Raw genomic sequence first — 16969 nt, forward strand, 5'->3', positions numbered from 1 at the left:
GACTCAATTATCATTTTCCTTATGTAGCTTTTGTTGACTTGCTTTTCCTGCCTTTCCAAGCATAATTGAGCCCATTTCTATTACAACACATTAAATTCTATGAGTTTATTTATTTTAAGTTTCACCTTTGATACTCTATGAACAGTTGAGGAGTAGCTCAGGGGTCTGATTACCTTGGTTTGAATTCTAGCTTTGCCATTTACTAGCTATATGCCTTTGAGCAAATTACTTAAATATTCTGTGCCTTAGTTTTATCACCTATAAAATGGGGTTAATAATAATACCTTTCATATATGTTATTTGGAAGGATTAAATGAGGTAGTCTTCAGATATTCTCAGATCATGTTTTTCACATACTAAACAATAAACAAATACTTACTTTTATGACTATTTTTCAACCCTTAGCTTAGTGTCTGCACAAAGAAGGCTTATCTTAATGTTTTTTATTAAAGTTTTTCTGTGTAGACTCATGAATTATTTTCTCATTTTAGTTAACTCATAATGCATATGATCATTGTAAGAGTTTCTAATGTTTTACAGCAACTTAAGTATTTATTGGTAGCTGGATTATTGTTTTAATTTTACATGTGTTGAAATTGCCCAAATTTCTTATGCCAAGGTAAGTAATGAAGGAGCAAGGTAAACACCTTCTACTCCTTTCCACAGAAGTATTTGTTCTCTTTTGGGGGACTGGTTCATGGGCTTGGAGTAGTCTGATGGATCTGTTCTTCTGTCCCTGCAGGCCTTGTGTAGAGTCACTCGCCATTCTCCTACTGCCTTCCAGAATGTTATTGAGAAGGTGGGACTGACCTCAGTAATAAACTCCCTGGCCTCTGCCATCTGCAGAGTCCAGCAGTACCTGTTGACCTTATTCAGTGCTATGCTGTCCTGTGGGATTCATCTTCAGAGGCTAATCCAAGAAAAGGTTTGACCTATTACTCTACTTTAAAAATTGTTGTGTTCTCCTACAATTTTAGTGGCTCAATAAGCAATGTATCTCTGTAGAATTTATTTTTCATCTCAAGGGGCCCTTTTGAACTTTGCCAGACCTCTGTACCACAGGACATTCATCTGAAGATGTTATAAAGTCTTTTAGTGATTGAAATAGAAATCTGTCTGCTTGTCCCATTTTAGTAATGAAAAGTTAGAAAATTTATGAGTCCTTCTTACATGCTAATATTTCTTATGCCTCCTTGTCGTCAGCCCTCATCTCTTTTCCCATATCCCTTGCCTGCCTTAAGGAGGGGTCCTTTTATATTCTCTGCTTACCCTGATTCATTTTTATTCCTTTCCTTGTCCTAATACCCTGCCAGTACACATAACCTTCAGAGCTCCCTTTCTCTTGTTTTTAACTTAGTCTCCTTCCAATTCTTTGATATTCCTTTATTTTATGGAGTGTAGAGTTTGTAAGTATTCAATTCGTATCAGAAAACTACATAGCTACAAAGAAGTCCCTGTAGTAGCTTTCCTCAAAGTGTCTTCTCTAGCGCCTGCTAAGGAGTGATCCCTGGACCAGAAACATTGCATCACCTGGGAGCGTGTTGGATACACAGACCCTCAGGCCCCACCCACACCTGCTGAATCAGAATTGACATTTTAATGAGGTCTTTTGCAGATTTGTTGGAAATTTATGGTTGGAGAAGCCCTGCCCTTGAACATTAGTGTTCAGTGAGGTGTTAACAGGTGAAAAAAAGTGGACCATGGTTATATACACATTTGGAAAGCAATGAGTCAGACATATTTTCAGTTGTACAACATTTTCCACTTTTTCATGTGCTCATGTATATTATGAATCTTCATGAGGGTAGTGTAGTATGCAGTATTCTTTATACTTATTGGAGCAATTACCCTTTTTCTGAGGGGAGATAACTGTCAAATTGGAGTTTTGTACAACATGGTGAAGGTAACACTGCTAGGAAGTATGGAATGGGGCCACTTAAATATAGTGTTTGCCATGTTTCTCCTGCATGAAATGCAACACGTTAAATTTGGTTTTTTATAAAACTAAAAATTTCAGTAATTAATAATTGTCAGGCTTACATAATAAACTTGATCTTGAAAGTCAAAATAGAAAGCAATCCATTTTTTGCCTTTAATTAATCTGATTTAATTCTGTGAAGAAATTTGAGCCTCAGAGAAAGTATAGTCTGTGTCTAATTTTTTGCTATTAAATTTTCCAAGTCATTGTATTAGAAAAAGTACCACTTGAGTAGTTTTGCTATGTAAATTGTGGTAAGAGAGGCTGAGAGTTTTATTTTTCTCGGATTTATTGAGTTTAAGATATTTCACAAAGGTAGTAAAATAATATGCACTAATTAATATGACTTTGTAATTGTTTTATAATGTTTAATGTCCCATGTATCTTAAATAAATGATTGAATAATTACATGTGTTAAATGAGAAATAATCTTTTGATTTTAACTAATATTGGCACTTAAAAATTTTTTTTAAATTGTGGTTAAAAACATAAAATTTACTGTTAACCATTCTTTTTTTTTTTTTTTTTTTGTGGTACGCGGCCTCTCACTGCTGTGGCCTCTCCCGTTGCGGAGCGCAGGCTCAGTGGCCATAGGTCACGGGCCCAGCCGCTCCGCGGCATGTGGGATCTTCCCGGACTGGGGCACAAACCCGTGTCCCCTGCATCGGCAGGTGGACTCTCAACTACTGCGCCACCAGGGAAGCCCTGTTAACCATTCTTAAGTGTACAGTTAGGAGTGTTAAGTAGATTCACATTGTTGTGAAACAGAGCTCCAGAACTCTGTCAACTTGTTTAACAGAAGCTGTATATCCATTGTATATTTTGGGTGGTATGTTTTAAGACTCTGGATTTTATTTAAATCTTCTGTTTTAGTAGGCCTCCTCTGACACCGAACTGGCAGAGGAAGGATGGTGATGCTTTGTTCCTTCCAGGTTGGGGTGAAAGTCCAGGTTCCCCTGTAGACTTCTCTTGACACCCGAGGGGTGTGGTAGAGCCCCTCCTTACTGCTGGGCAAGGGTGGAAATCCAGGCTTTCCACTGGGCTTCTTCCTATGCCCCCCTGGCTGGTAGGGGGAGGGCTCCTCATTATTCCTCCACTGACACTGGTTGGGTAGGGGTGGGCGCCCCATTCGTGGTGGAAGGTGGTAAAGTTGAAGGCTTCCCACTTGCCTCCTCTGATGCCATCCCAGCAGAAAGAAGGAGGGGAACGTGATTACTGCTATAAATGCGTGGAGGTCCAGGCGTCCCATCAGTATCTCTACTGATACCATGGTTGGGGCCAGGGGGCCTTGTTATTGCTGGGTTGGGATGAAAGTCCCAGCTCTCTCTTGGTCCTTTCTATTTCCCTGGCAGGAAAGAGTGTTGGGGTGCCTTGTTATGGTCACTTGAGGGTAGGAGGCTAGTCTCTCTTCTTGCCCCTTGCTGAAGGGGCCATCGTCTTTCCGTGGTGTTCGGCTAGAGTAGAGTAGCTATTGTCTTAATGTTTTTGGTCTTTCCACGCTGCCCCTTTCCTGATCCTTTGGCTTGAGAGAGCTGATTTTTCCTGTGTATTTGTGTTTCTGTGCTGTTTGGCTCCTGGATTATCCAGCACCCAATCTGGGATGTATGAGGCAGAGAGAAAACCTAGCAAACTCAGTGATATATTGATCCTCAGGTGCTGAGGCCTCTAACCATTCTGCATCTTTTCTGTCTCGTCCTATAATCTTTAAAATGTATCTACGGCCACTGAGTAATATACAGTGAATTGTCATTTAAAAGGTAAGGTTCTATTTTTTTAAATTAAAACAATTTATAACGAACATTTATTATAGGCCAGACACTTAGTGACTTATAACCCTGGGTTATTCTCAAATGAGACTTAGTGTGTTGAGTGATTTTGTCAAGTTCATGGAGTTTATAAATGCTAAAGCTGATGCTCAGGCCAGGCAGTAAACAAGGAAACAGAATTACTTTGGATAGTGTTAGTGCTCTGAAGAGCATTACACAGGATGATGTTGATAGAGTGTCTTGCAAGGGGAAGTGTGCAGGGAGTGGAGCCAGACACCATTTGCTGGGAGGGAAGTCAGGGAGGGCCTCTCTGAGGGGGTGAGGTTCCAGCTGAGCCCTCAGTGACAAGAAGGAGTGTGCTGTGTGAACCTCTGCAGGAAGAACTTTGTAGTTCAGCTTCCCTGAGGTGTGAGGTGTCATGGGGAGACCCGGGAGGAGAAGGAAGGCCAGCAGTGCTGAACGGAGTGAGCTGTGAGGAGGGGACATAGAAAGAGGCTGAGCAGTAGGAAGAAGACCCGGCTCATGTACGGCTGTGATACTGGCCTTCCTTAGGGGTTTCGACACAATGGCCATTGTTTTATTTTTACTTAAAGAAAAGTACAAATATTTGTATATAGGTGTGTGTTTTAGGGGCAGGTTTACCAATCTTAGTATTGCTAATTGTGTTTTTTCAAGTGCTTGGTTGTTAATGGGCTAGAATGAGTGAAAGAGGAAGGGACCCAGGAACAAATACCACGCTTATTGCTTCCTGCTGGACAGGGAGAAAGAACTGCACCTGTTCTTTTTGGGGGAGTGATGCCTCTCTATGGTGATATTTTTTTGTTGTTGAAATTCAGTCCCCAAAAGAGGCCCATGCCATTCCTTTTAAATAAGAGAAATTACTATTTACTGCAGAAAATGTAGTAGAACCTAAAGAAGAAAACAAAATCGACTGTAATCTCACCACCCAGAGCTAATTACCATTGCCATGTGGGTTTATCTCTTTTTAGCCTTTGGTCCGTATGTCTATGAATTTTATGCATACATTTATACAATTACGATAAAAATGTGTCGATTTATCATTTTCATGAATATGTCATTAAATATCCCGTAGGAACATTTAAAAAATTACTATATAATTTTTCATTTTGTGCCACTATGGTAACTTAACCCTTCTCCCACTGTTGACCTGTTTGCCTCTGACTTTTTGGTTTGCACTCACCCTGATGCACTGAGCATCTTGTTTACATACAACTTTTTTTTTTTTTTTTTTTTTTTGCGGTACGCGGGCCTCTCACTGTTGTGGCCTCTCCCGTTGTGGAGCACAGGCTCCGGACGCGCAGGCTCAGCGGCCATGGCTCTCGGGCCCAGCTACTCCGCGGCATGTGGGATCTTCCTGGACCGGGGCACGAACCCGTGTCCCAGGCATCGGCAGGCAGACTCTCAACCACTGCACCACCAGGGAAGCCCTACATACAACTTTGTGTCTGCTGCTAGTAGATTACCACAGGTGTTATGCACACTTAGAAGGCTGTGCATAAACAATGCTAAATTGTTCTCTAGAAAGGTAGGTGATGAGAGTACAATTTACTTGTGATGGTGTGAAAAGTGTTCACAGCCATGGTGACAAGGGAACTCTTTTGAGTTACAAATCATGTGTTCTGCATATTCAAGTAAATAGAAAAATTGGGCAAAACAAAAAGTGACAAACTGTTTTTCTACCCTGTTTTCAAAAAAGAAAAAACAAATGAAACTCTTAAAAGGATACTTTATGTACCCGTGGTAGATGGTCCTTTGTAAGTAATTCTTGCATCATCACTAGATGTAGGGAATTGATAACCTTTTCACAATTCAGATACTTGAATGACTCTCAGCGAGAAGCTTCTGGAAGGCCTGACCAGGCATAAGAGAAAACCTTGTAAGTTAGGTGTGAGTTTATTTACTAATCTTTGCCCTGTAAACTGATTTTTTAAAAAGAATTCCTGGTTTACTTTGTAGTTTTATTTTTCTCATTCTTCCAAGCTTATTAATGTGTCCTACAAATATTCGATCTTGAAGATCTGGGGCTGGACGAGTTTGGGAGTGCATAAAGGTGTTTCCTGCCGTTTTACTAGGAAGACAGGTATTGGATGAGGTCATTGCAATTTCCCTTAATTATAATATCTAGAAACTTAAAGTAGCTAATGCCATTTTAATTTATTTTTTATCAGATTATGTTTATAACTTTTATGAATTTGAGTTTAGTATTGAAAATCCAGAATATATGAGATATAGAATACAGAAGACTAAAATAAACTGCTTAACCATCCCAAAATAATCTCTTTAAAAATCTTGATATATATCTTTCAAATTCATATTTATTGTGCATATATGTGTACACATACACAGACCTTCACGAATTTCCTTCTCCCTGCTGCCACATACACATGCTATTAGAATCTTTTTACAGTAATTGGATCAGTTGTATACTGTTTGTTCATAGTTTTCCTATTCAGTGATGTTGGGAACGTGTGTCTAACTCAGTATAACTCTTCAATATTGTTTTTAAAGTGTTATGACGTTCCATCATGTGAAGGTATCCCAATGCGTTCCAGCAGTTCACTACTGCACATTTTAAAATTTCATTTTTTTTGCTAGGGAGAACATTGTTATGGCTAAATCCTTTCACATGGACATCTGTAATTATTCCTTTAGGATAAACTTTTAAGTAAAATTAAGCACTATCTTAGCTGGTCCTCCCAGAGTCTCTCATCAAGGATTTTATATTCAATATCTTGGGTGTTCTGTTACAGAGACCACAGGTAGATGTATGAACATGGAAGAGATCAGTTCCCATGAACTCTTCCTGAGGAATGTGTCAGAGGATGAGCTTTAGACAACCAAGAAATGTTTGAGTAAGTTAAGAAGACCAAGTAATGTGGGACTTCCCTGGTGGTGCAGTGGTTAAGAATCCACCTGCCAATGCAGGGGACATGGGTTTGATTCCTGGTCTGGGAAGAGCCCACATGCCGCAGAGTGACTAAGCCCGTGTGCCACAACTACTGAGCCTGTGCTCTAGAGCCCGCGAGCCACAACTACTGATGCCTGTGCACCTAGAGCCCGAGCTCTGCAACAAGAGAAGCCACCACAGTGAGAAGCCCACGCACCGCAACGAAGAGTAGCCCCTGATCGCTGCAACTAGAGAAAGCCGTGCGGCAGCGAAGACCCAATACAACCAAAAATAAATAAATAAAATTAAAATAAAAATTAGAAACAAACAAAACAGGGCTTCCTTGGTGGCTCAGTGGTTGAGAGTCCGCCTGCCGATGCAGGGGACACGGGTTTGTGCCCCGGTCCGGGAAGATCCCACATGCCGCGGAGCGGCTGGGCCCATGGGCCACGGCCGTTGGGCCTGCGCGTCCGGAGCCTGTGCCCCGCAACGGGAGAGGCCACAACAGTGAGAGGCCCACGTACCGAAAACGAAACAAAACAAAACAAAAAAAACAACAACCCAGTGCCCGATTCTTGATGTTAGAAAATTGAAAATATATAAAACCCCGGGAGCCCTACTCTGCTGTATTTCAATTAATTGAGCATAGTATACTCACATCAACTTTTTTACAAGTTACATGGATTCAAACATCTGCCTCATTTTTTTTTTTTTTGAGGTATGTGACCTTGAATGTACTTTGTAACTGCATAATCAGTGATGCATACATTGCACTTCATATGCTTTGGGGTCACTTAACAATTTAAACATTACTCTTTAAAGTCATACCGTGTTTCACAGGTGGGTTTGTTCATGCTCGTTGATAAGATGATTTCCTCCTGGGTGTTGCTGACTACGGATACTGCCTTTCTAATTTTTGTCTTTTTTGCTAATTTTGACAGGAGCTGCTGTCCATTTTTATTTTAGCAGTCTAGTTTGACTGAAGTTGTTGCTTCAGGTTTCATGTTGTGACCAAGTAGCACAACAGTGATTAATAATAAGTCGGAAGGTGCAGACTGCTTGTGTTGTTTGGAAGTACTATGGAAGATCACTATGAAATTTCATGCTTAGAAAACTTTGAAAAATTTGAAAGCTCAGTCAGCTCAGGTTTTTTTTTCTCACAAAGTCACTAGGCATCCTGACTCAGTGGTTGCTAATTTAAAATATGGTAATTAGTTTATGCATTTTAATAACATGTGTTTGTATTGACATTCTTTTGTCTACGTTAATAAATGTGTTCTATAAGACATTTTACTAAGCTACTTGGCTAAACTTCTTTAAGGAAAGTGTAAACCAAAAACAATTTTAGATTTAATCAGTACGTTTTTCACTTCCATCAACCTTAAATGGGAAAATCGTGTCAGTGTATTATCCACATGATTTTTTTTTTTTTTTGAGGCTATTATCATTTGGTGGCCAGGCTGTGCTCATTGATTTTCACCTGTGACAGTTGATTGAAACAGATCAGTTTTACCTCTTGAGAAATAAATAACTTGGACGTTCTCTACATCATCATTATTTTTTATTTATCTCATAATTTTGTCCTTATGATATGTACTGGAGGGGTTTTTATCCTTTTGCTTACTTTTGATCAAGATATCATTTTCTTTGTGATGGAAGCTTCATATATTTCGACCAGTTCCTCACATTGTGAACATTTCATCACACCATCTTTACATTACGTAGGTATGTCCGTTCTGAAATCACTGCCAAGAACCATTTGAATGTTGGACATGAACTCGTTGTTCCGTGGTTTGGGCTGTAGAGCTAAACAGCTTCTGTTTTTTTTTTTTTTTTCTCCACGTGTAAAATTTAGTTATGTTGAGCCAAATGGCAAGATGAATTTAAATCAAAGCTGAGTACATAGTGGATTGCAAACTGAAGTGACCCGAGGTCATTTTTGGTCCTCTAAAGTAGCTTTGATTATTCATCCTTGGCACTAGGCTTTGCCTGCAGCCTGTAATCTTCCCTCCTCAGTGTTGTAAGATTAATACTGTTCTAGAGGTCTGGTGCATGTTGCTTAAGATTAAATATGGTGCCCTGGGCAGTTAGTTTTAGGGAGTTAGTCAGTACTGTTCATTTAGTTTTTCTGAAATGACTAAGTGAGAATTTATTTAGGGCACAAGATGCTTGTAGGTTTAGATCCAAAGTTAGAGTCTGTAATATATTGTATCTTCTAAGGGACTTGGAATTACTATGTTAGAAACAAATCTTGTATGCGGTTTCTTTTATCTTAGGGTATTTGCTGTGCTAGTTTGTTTCACTCAAAATAATAGGCATTATTTTAGTTTTGCCAGATTGTTAGTAATGGCTGCATAACGCTCCATCAATAAGAAATACGGTAGACCTTATCATCACTTCTTAGTGACATGTCTGTGTTTTTAAAATTATGACCGTTGCTGTACGAAACTTCTGTTGCGCCTGGAAAAATTTCCTCTTTTGTTACATGCTTAAGCTATATTTCACTTTTGCTGTGTAACTACTTCAAAATGTAGTGGCTTAAACAAGAGCAGTAATTTAACTTTGCTCACCAATCTGTAATTTGGGCAAGGTTGGGAGAGATTGAGTGGGAGCTGGAGAATAAACTTGCCAGAAGGCTCACTCAGATGACTGGGAAGTTGGTGCTCGCTGTTCCCTGGGAACCCTACTGGGCTGTGGGCTGGGAGCCTCAGTTGCTTTCCACATGGGCCCCTCAAGGCTGCTTGGGCTTCCTCACAGTGTAGTGGCTGGGGTCCAAGAGAGAGTGTCCCAAGAGAAGCAGGCAGAAGCCACATGGCCTTTCAGAGCTGGCTTTGGAAATCATGTAGCGTCACTTCTGTGACTTCCCTTTCCTACTCCACCTGCCCTCCCCACATGCATCATTAGTGTTTGTAATGAAAGAAGGTAAAACTGGATATGGGTAGATGCAATCTTTTCTACAATTAGGATTTAACAAATTCCCTATTTTGGGAATGTTAAGGTGGTTTCTATTTTTGTTTGTCTTATAAACAGTACTACCATGAGCATTCTTCTCAAAGCTCTTTTGTTCATCACTTGGTTAGGCTAAAATTCTTGAGATATAACAACTGTGTCAGAAGAAAATAACAGTTTTAAGGCTTTGGAGAAGTAACAACTCACTTTCCTACCAGCTAGAGGAAAGGTTGAACACTTACTCTCATATGAGCTACATTTGAGATTTATCCATTTACCCATGACCATGCCAGCTCATCTTTGCTAGTCTGCTTTGTTTTAAAACAGATTCTTTTTCTTCCTAAATTTGCATTTCTTTGCCTACTAGTTAGGGTACATGACTTATTTGCTTGTAGGCAGTTTAGAATTCTTTTATTAGTTGTTTGCTTGTTTCTGTAATTTTTTACACTAGAGTGTTCATAAAAGTTATATTGGTAAAAGTTATTTATACCTAAAGATATTGATTCTTTGTAAAAAGTTTCAAATATTTCAAATACTTTTTCCAAGGTTGCGTATTTATTTTGACAGGTATATAGTATCATAAGTTTGTTTTCCCCCTTTATTTAAAATTTTCACAACCTGTTGAGAGTCTTTCTGGTAAAGGTAGTAAAGTAAGGATATCATTAGATGAATCGTCTGCCCTTTATCTTTTTCATTTGCTGAAGTCTTAAATATCCTTGTGAATGTTTTGCTCTTTCTTTTGTTTTATTTGTATTTTCCATACAAATTTCAAAAATGGAATTCTTGCAGCTTTATGCTTTATGATATTTTCTGGCATCTAGTTGGACAAACACCTTCAGCCATTATATCAAGGCTATGAAATGTGTGTGTTTGATCATCTCCTACATGCTATTCTGTCAGGCACTGTTGCTCTCGCACTCAGGTTTCTTGACTCCAGATTACAAGTTCTTTACCACAATATTAAGCTGCTGCTTCATTTTTTCCAGTGTTTTCTTATCGCTCCATAACAAGCGATAGTTTTCTTTGTGTAAATCATACATTTCTCTTTTAAGTTTTCTTAAATTGTTCTGTATTTTTGTCATCCTTAATCAGAACGCATGTTTATGTGTTTACTAAAAGACACGTATAAGAATGTCCATAACAGCTTTACTCATTGTGGTTCCAAACTCCAAACAACCCAAATGTCCAAGAGTAAAATGGGTATATACATTTTTCTGTGTTCACACCATGGAATATTATACAGCAATAAATTATGAACTACTTCTATACATAACATAGCTGACTTTTACACCATTAAATTGAGGTCAGGCAGTGGTAATTCTTCTTTTTCAGGCAGTGGTAATTCTTCTTTTTGTGTATCTTTGCTGTCTCCCCTTTTTCTTGATTAATTTAGTGAGTGCTTTATCTATTTTGTTGATATTTATCAAAGGCAGCATTTTGATTTATCATTTCCCTTTTTTTCCTTTTACCTTGTTAGTTTCTGCTTGCATCTTTATTTTCTCCCTTTGCTTCATTTTGCTTTACCTTGTTCTTTTTACAGCTTTTTGTGTTGGGAATTTAGTTCACACACTTCTTTCATTTTAATTTACAAATGTATTTGCAGGTCACATTTTCTTCTGATGACTGCTTTAATTGTATCCTATAGATTCTTATATATAGTGTTTTTACTGTTATTTTTTTTAAGTTCTACAATTTTGGTTTGCATTTTTCCTTTACTCAAGGATTGTTTAATAGAGTGTTTTAAAATTTTCCAGGCAGGAGGGCCTTTCGTATTATTGATTTTTTTTTATTACTTTCTACTTCTACAGCACTGTGATCATTACAGTTATTATTTTTTACTTTATGGATTCTATTAAGGTTTTCTTTATCACCTATTATGTAGGTACCTTAAAGGAACATTTCATATTTAAGAAAAAGGTACATTTTCTATTATTTGAGTCTAAATTTTAATATCTATCCATAATATCTAATCTTTTACTTATGTTATTTAGGTCTTCTATATCCTTACTTATTTTTGTTCTCATGACAGTCTTGGACTGAGAGTACTGTGATTAAGTCTTCTATTCCTTCTTCCATCTCCTGTAGTCTTCACTTTTTAAAGGTGTTCACTATACTATGTAAGGCATAACCTTCATTACTGTATTCAATACTGTTGTGTGTGTGTTGTGAATGGTGGCCTTTGGCATTAAAAAGTGTTGTTTACTTCTTTTTGGCCTAAATTCTATCCTATATATCAGGAAAAATCATTATGTAATTCTTTGTATATCAGTAACAAACTTTCTGCTTTCGTTTTTGCTTGAATTTGCCTGATTGTATGTTTATATGTATTGATTTATATATAAAATTTATACACAATGCAATTCATATTTTTTTGGAGTGTAGTTGTACGAGGATTAACACATGCATAGACTCTTGTCACCATCACAAGAACGATACAGAACTATTCCAACATCCCAAAGAATGACCTTGTGCTGCTCCCTTTTTTAGGTAAACCATGCTGCTCCCTTTTTTAGGTAAACCATGTCCCATCCCAGTTCCTGGCAGTTTAGGTAAACCATGTCCCATCCCAGTTCCTGGCATTCAGTGATGCTCGTATGGTTTTACCTTTTCCAGAATGTTATATAAGTGGGATCCTATATGCAGTATGTGGGCCTCTCACTGTTGTGGCCTCTCCCGTTGCGGAGCACAGGCTCTGGACGCGCAGGTTCGGCGGCCATGGCTCACAGGCCCAGCCGCTCCACGGCATGTGGGATCTTCCTGGACCAGGGCACGAACCCGTGTCCCCTGCATCAGCAGGTGGAGTCTCAACCACTGCGCCACCAGGGAAGCCCAGTATGTAATTTTTGAGACTGGTTTCTTTTACTTAACATCATGCAGTTGAGATGCCTCTGTATTATTGTGTGTACCGTTAGTTCATTCCTTTTGATTGCTGAGTACTATTCCTTTATGTGGATATACCACAGTTTATTTATCCATGTACCTGTTCAGGGACTTAAGGATTGTTTCCAATTTTTGACTCTTATGAGTAATGTTAATATCAACTTTTACATGTAGATTTTTCTGTGAACATAAGTGTTCATTAAGTGAAATGATATGCAGTGGTTGGGGCATATACGATAGATATGTGTTTAACTTTTTTTTTTGGCTGCGTTGGGTCTTCGTTGCTGCACGGAGCTTTCTCTAGTTGTGGTGAGTGGGGGCTACTCTTCGTTGCAGTGCATGGGCTTCTCGTTGCAGTGGTTTCTCATCACAGAGCATGGGCTCTAGGCATGCAGGCTTCAGGAGTTGTGGCACGCGGGCTCAGTAGTTGTGGCTTGCGGGCTCTAGAGTGCAGGCTCAGTAGTTGTGGTGCACGGGCCTAGTTGCTCCGTGGCATGTGGGATCTTCCCGGACCAGGGCTCAAACCCGTGTCCCTTGTATAGTCAGGCGGATTCTTAACCACTGCGCCACCAGGGAAGTCCCTGTGTTTAACATTTTTATGAAACTGCTAAACTATTTTCCAGAATGATTGTGCCATTTTGCGTTCCCACAAGCAGTGTATGTAGAATTCTAGTTGCTCCACATACTTGTCATTTTTAATTTTAGTCCTTCTAATAAATATGTTGTGGTGTCTTGTGATCTTAATTTGTGTTACTATAATGATTATGATGTTGAACATCCTTTCATGCGTTTATTTGACATCTGTGTACATTCTTTGGTGAAATGTCTGTTTAAATATTTTGTCCTTGAAAAATACTTTTCTTAATGTTGAGTTTTGAGAGTTCTTTATATATTCTGGTAACAAATACTTTCTTCTAGTATGTGGCTTATCTTTTCTTACAGTGTCCTGCCCAGAGGAGACATTCTAAGTTTAAGTTGAGTTCATCAATTATTTCTTTTATGGATTGCGATTTTGGTTTATATCTAAGAATTCTTCCTAACCTAAGGTCATGAAGATTTTCTCCTCTGTTTCTTTTTAAGATTTTGTGGTTTTACATTTTACATTCAGTTCTATGATCCATTTTGGGTTAGTTTTTGTATATGGTGCAAGGTGTGAGTTGAAGTTTAGTTTTTTGCATGTGGATATCCAGTTGTTTATAGCAAAAACTTTTTTCCAAAATTCCCTTTGTACTTTTGTCATAAACCAATTGACTATAATATTTCTGAACTCTCTACTGTTTCCCCTTAGTCTGTGTGTCTGTCATTTTGTCAATACCACATTGTTTTGATTACTGTAGTTTTTAAAATGTCTTAAAACCATTGTGTGATTCTCCTGTCTTTTTTCCCCCCAAATTGTTGTGCTTATGCTAGTTGCTTTGCCTTTACATATAAATTTTACAATTAGCTTGTCTGTATCTACTAAAAATCCTACTGGGATTTTGATTGGAATTGCATTAAATCTGAGTCAGTTTGGGGAGAATTGATATGTATATTAACTATCTTGAGTCTTTAATACATGAACAGAAAATGTCTTTTATTTATATCTTAAAAATTTTTTTCTTACTGTTTTGTAGTTTACTGTGTACAGATTCTTGGCATACTTTTTAAGGTTTATAACCTATATTTCTTCTGTTTTTGTTGTTGTAGCGATTTAAAAAAATTGTTTTCCAGTTGTTCATTATGACTGGAATGTACAAATTCCAGTGTATACAAATATATCAGATCTTGCTAAAACTCACTTATTAGTTCAAAAGTTTGTTTGTTTGTTTTTTTAGATTATTTGGGTTTTTCTATATTGTCTTGATATCTGATACTATTTCTTCCATTCCAATCTGAATACCTTTTACTTTTCTGTCCTTATTGTACACTGCCTATGACTTTCAGCAAAACATTGAATTATGAATGATGGGACAGCCTTGCTTAATTCCCAGTTTCAGGGTGGGAGGAAGCATCAAGTCTTTGAACATTTAGTAGTTAGCTGTAGGTTTTTTTCTAGATGTTTTTGAGAAGGGGGAAGTTCCCTTCTGTTCCTAGTTTGGTGAGAGATTTTATCATGAGTGGATATTGAATTTTGTCAGATGCTTTTTTGTTATCAACTGATGTGATTCTGTGGTTTTCCTTTTTTAATCTATTAATATGGTGAATTACACTGATTGATTTTCATATATCGAACTAGTCTTGAATTCCTGGGATAAATCCCACTTGAGTGTAATGTATTATACTTTTAATATATTGCTGGATTCAACTTATATTTTATTGAGGATTTTTTTGCATCTGTGTTCCTAAGGCATAGTGTCTATACTTTCTTTTCTTATATAACGAACTGTTTTGGACCTTTTTTATGTCTATAAATGCTTGTTTAATGATACTTCCTTCTGATTGAGCTGTTATATTACAGATTACCTCTGTTTCATTTTTTTGTTTTGCTTGGGTGGAGTTGGAGACTCTTCATTGGCTGAAGTACTTTAATTCTCACTTTTTGTTGCCTTAGAATAGCTTTATATGAAACTTGCGTCCTGTGTTCTGTACATTTTGAAATGTCTTAAATTATTCTGGGATAATGTTCCATGTAGAAGAGATCAGAGGTTTCAGTTGTTTCTAGGGCTCTTAGTTATTTTTATTTCCCTTAGTTCTTTTTGTGTTGTTGTTAGTGATATTTATATATCAAGAAATTTAGCAATTTATCCATAAAATGTGCTACAATTATCTTACCTTGTTTATGCAATTCTTTTTTGTTCATTTATAGTGTTTTATCTCCATATAGAATTTAACATTTTTTGGTATTCACATTTCTCATGCTTGTTTTCTTCCTTTCTAATACATTATTTATGAACATTTTCTCAAATCTGAGATTTTATTTATCTATTTTTTTTTGCGGTACGCGGGCCTCTCACTGTTGTGGCCTCTCCCGTTGCGGGGCACAGGCTCCGGACGCGCAGGCTCAGCAGCCATGGCTCACGGGCCCAGCTGCTCCGCGTCACGTGGGATCTTCCCGGACCAGGGCACAAACTCGTGTCCCCTGCATCGGCAGGCGGACTCTCAACCACTGCGCCACCAGGAAAGCTCTCAAATCTGAGATTTTATATATGTATAAATATGTATCTGTATCTTCCATGGCGTCTTCTAGATCTTTTAATCATTTGGTGTTTATTTTTTAAATCTTAGATTTGTCTAGGGCTTATTTTCAAGTAGGACAGAACCACCACTCATGACTCAGTGTATTGATTTTGGTTAGATCAACATTTAGCAAACTTTTATTACATCACTTTTTGTTTTCAAATTGCATTCAGATGCATCAGGTATTCTGTCAATTTTTTCTCCTTAAAGAGATCTCTCCTGGAGCCTTCTGACCAACTCTGTTATGAATAGGCAGCCTCTGTAGCTGGTTACAGTAGCTATCACCCTGGAATCACCCTGGGATCCCTTTTGCCTCTTTCCTGTGTTCTCCGCTTCCTTGGTTTATTTCCTCATGGTGACTGTTGGGAGTATATGAGAGGAGTGGTAGTACAATAAGCGATTTTGGAAAGGTCATAACAAGCCAGATTGTGAAGGGCCTTGTATGCCGCGATAAGGGATTTTAGCTTCTCTCAAGGGTTTTAGCAACTGCTGAGGATATTTTATAGGCGAATAATGTATTTGCTTTTATGGAAGATCACTGTGGCTGCAACTTGTAGAATAGGTGGAAGAAAGCAAAGTTAGACAAAGCCTGCTACAGTAATTCAAGAAAGATATAAGGATGCATTGAAATAGGGCAGTGACAGTGTGAGTGTTGTTCTCATAGAAAGTGGGTATCAGTTGGACACCTGAGAGAGGAAGGAAGAGTCAAGGAGGGTGCTCATTGATGACCCTTATAGTAGGGTTATCATGCTTAGGGTAGGTGCCAAGTTTAGTGTTGGATGTGCAATACAAAGAATTGCACTATATCCTGTACCCACGTTCACCAGATGTTAACGTTTTACCTTATTTGCTTTATAGCTTCTATCTTTTACCATGTGAGTGAGTGAGTGTCTGTGTGTGTGTGTATTTCTATTCATTTGAGATGAGGTCACAGACCTGATGCTCCTTTACCTCTAATTCACTGAATATTCCCAAAAAATAAGCCATCAATTTAAAAAGCAAGAAGCTAACATTTATTTAACATAAATTGCTAATCTGGACCGTATTCAGATTTTGAAATTGTCCCAGTAATGTTCTTTGACGTGAAATAAAACTTCCAGATCTTGAATTGCAGTCAGTTATCATGACTCTCTAGTCTTCTATAATCTGGAACAGTTTTTAAGTCCATGGCTAGTGGGTATTTGAATGGTTTTGGAATTAGGCACGTGGATGTGTGGGAGCAATGTTAATGCGGGAAACAGATTTGTGGTTTTGGTCCTTGGACCACAGTGTATAAATTAGAACTTGGGAGCTGACTGTGGGGAAATGGGCTTTCTACTGTCGACTGGAAAG

The 16969-nt window shown here is 38.2% G+C and overlaps 1 protein-coding gene across 9 annotated transcripts in view; it reads left to right on the forward strand.

Moving 5' to 3' along the window:
- Positions 1-16969, forward strand: part of ULK4 (unc-51 like kinase 4) — a 512654-nt gene that overhangs the window by 111517 nt on the left and 384168 nt on the right. For all 9 annotated transcript variants that reach the window (XR_003796601.1, XM_029242047.1, XM_029242045.1 and 6 more), the window contains one exon: positions 743-925. Coding sequence is in view for 8 of the 9 variants with exons in the window: in XM_029242047.1 (XP_029097880.1) it covers positions 743-925 (183 nt within the window). In the remaining variant the exon portion in view is untranslated. The remainder of the gene's footprint in view (positions 1-742; positions 926-16969) is intronic.

Source organism: Monodon monoceros, unplaced genomic scaffold (genome assembly GCF_005190385.1).
Source record: "Monodon monoceros isolate NGI ecotype Baffin Bay Population unplaced genomic scaffold, NGI_Narwhal_1 Super_Scaffold_3, whole genome shotgun sequence".
Classification (NCBI taxonomy): domain Eukaryota; kingdom Metazoa; phylum Chordata; class Mammalia; order Artiodactyla; family Monodontidae; genus Monodon; species Monodon monoceros.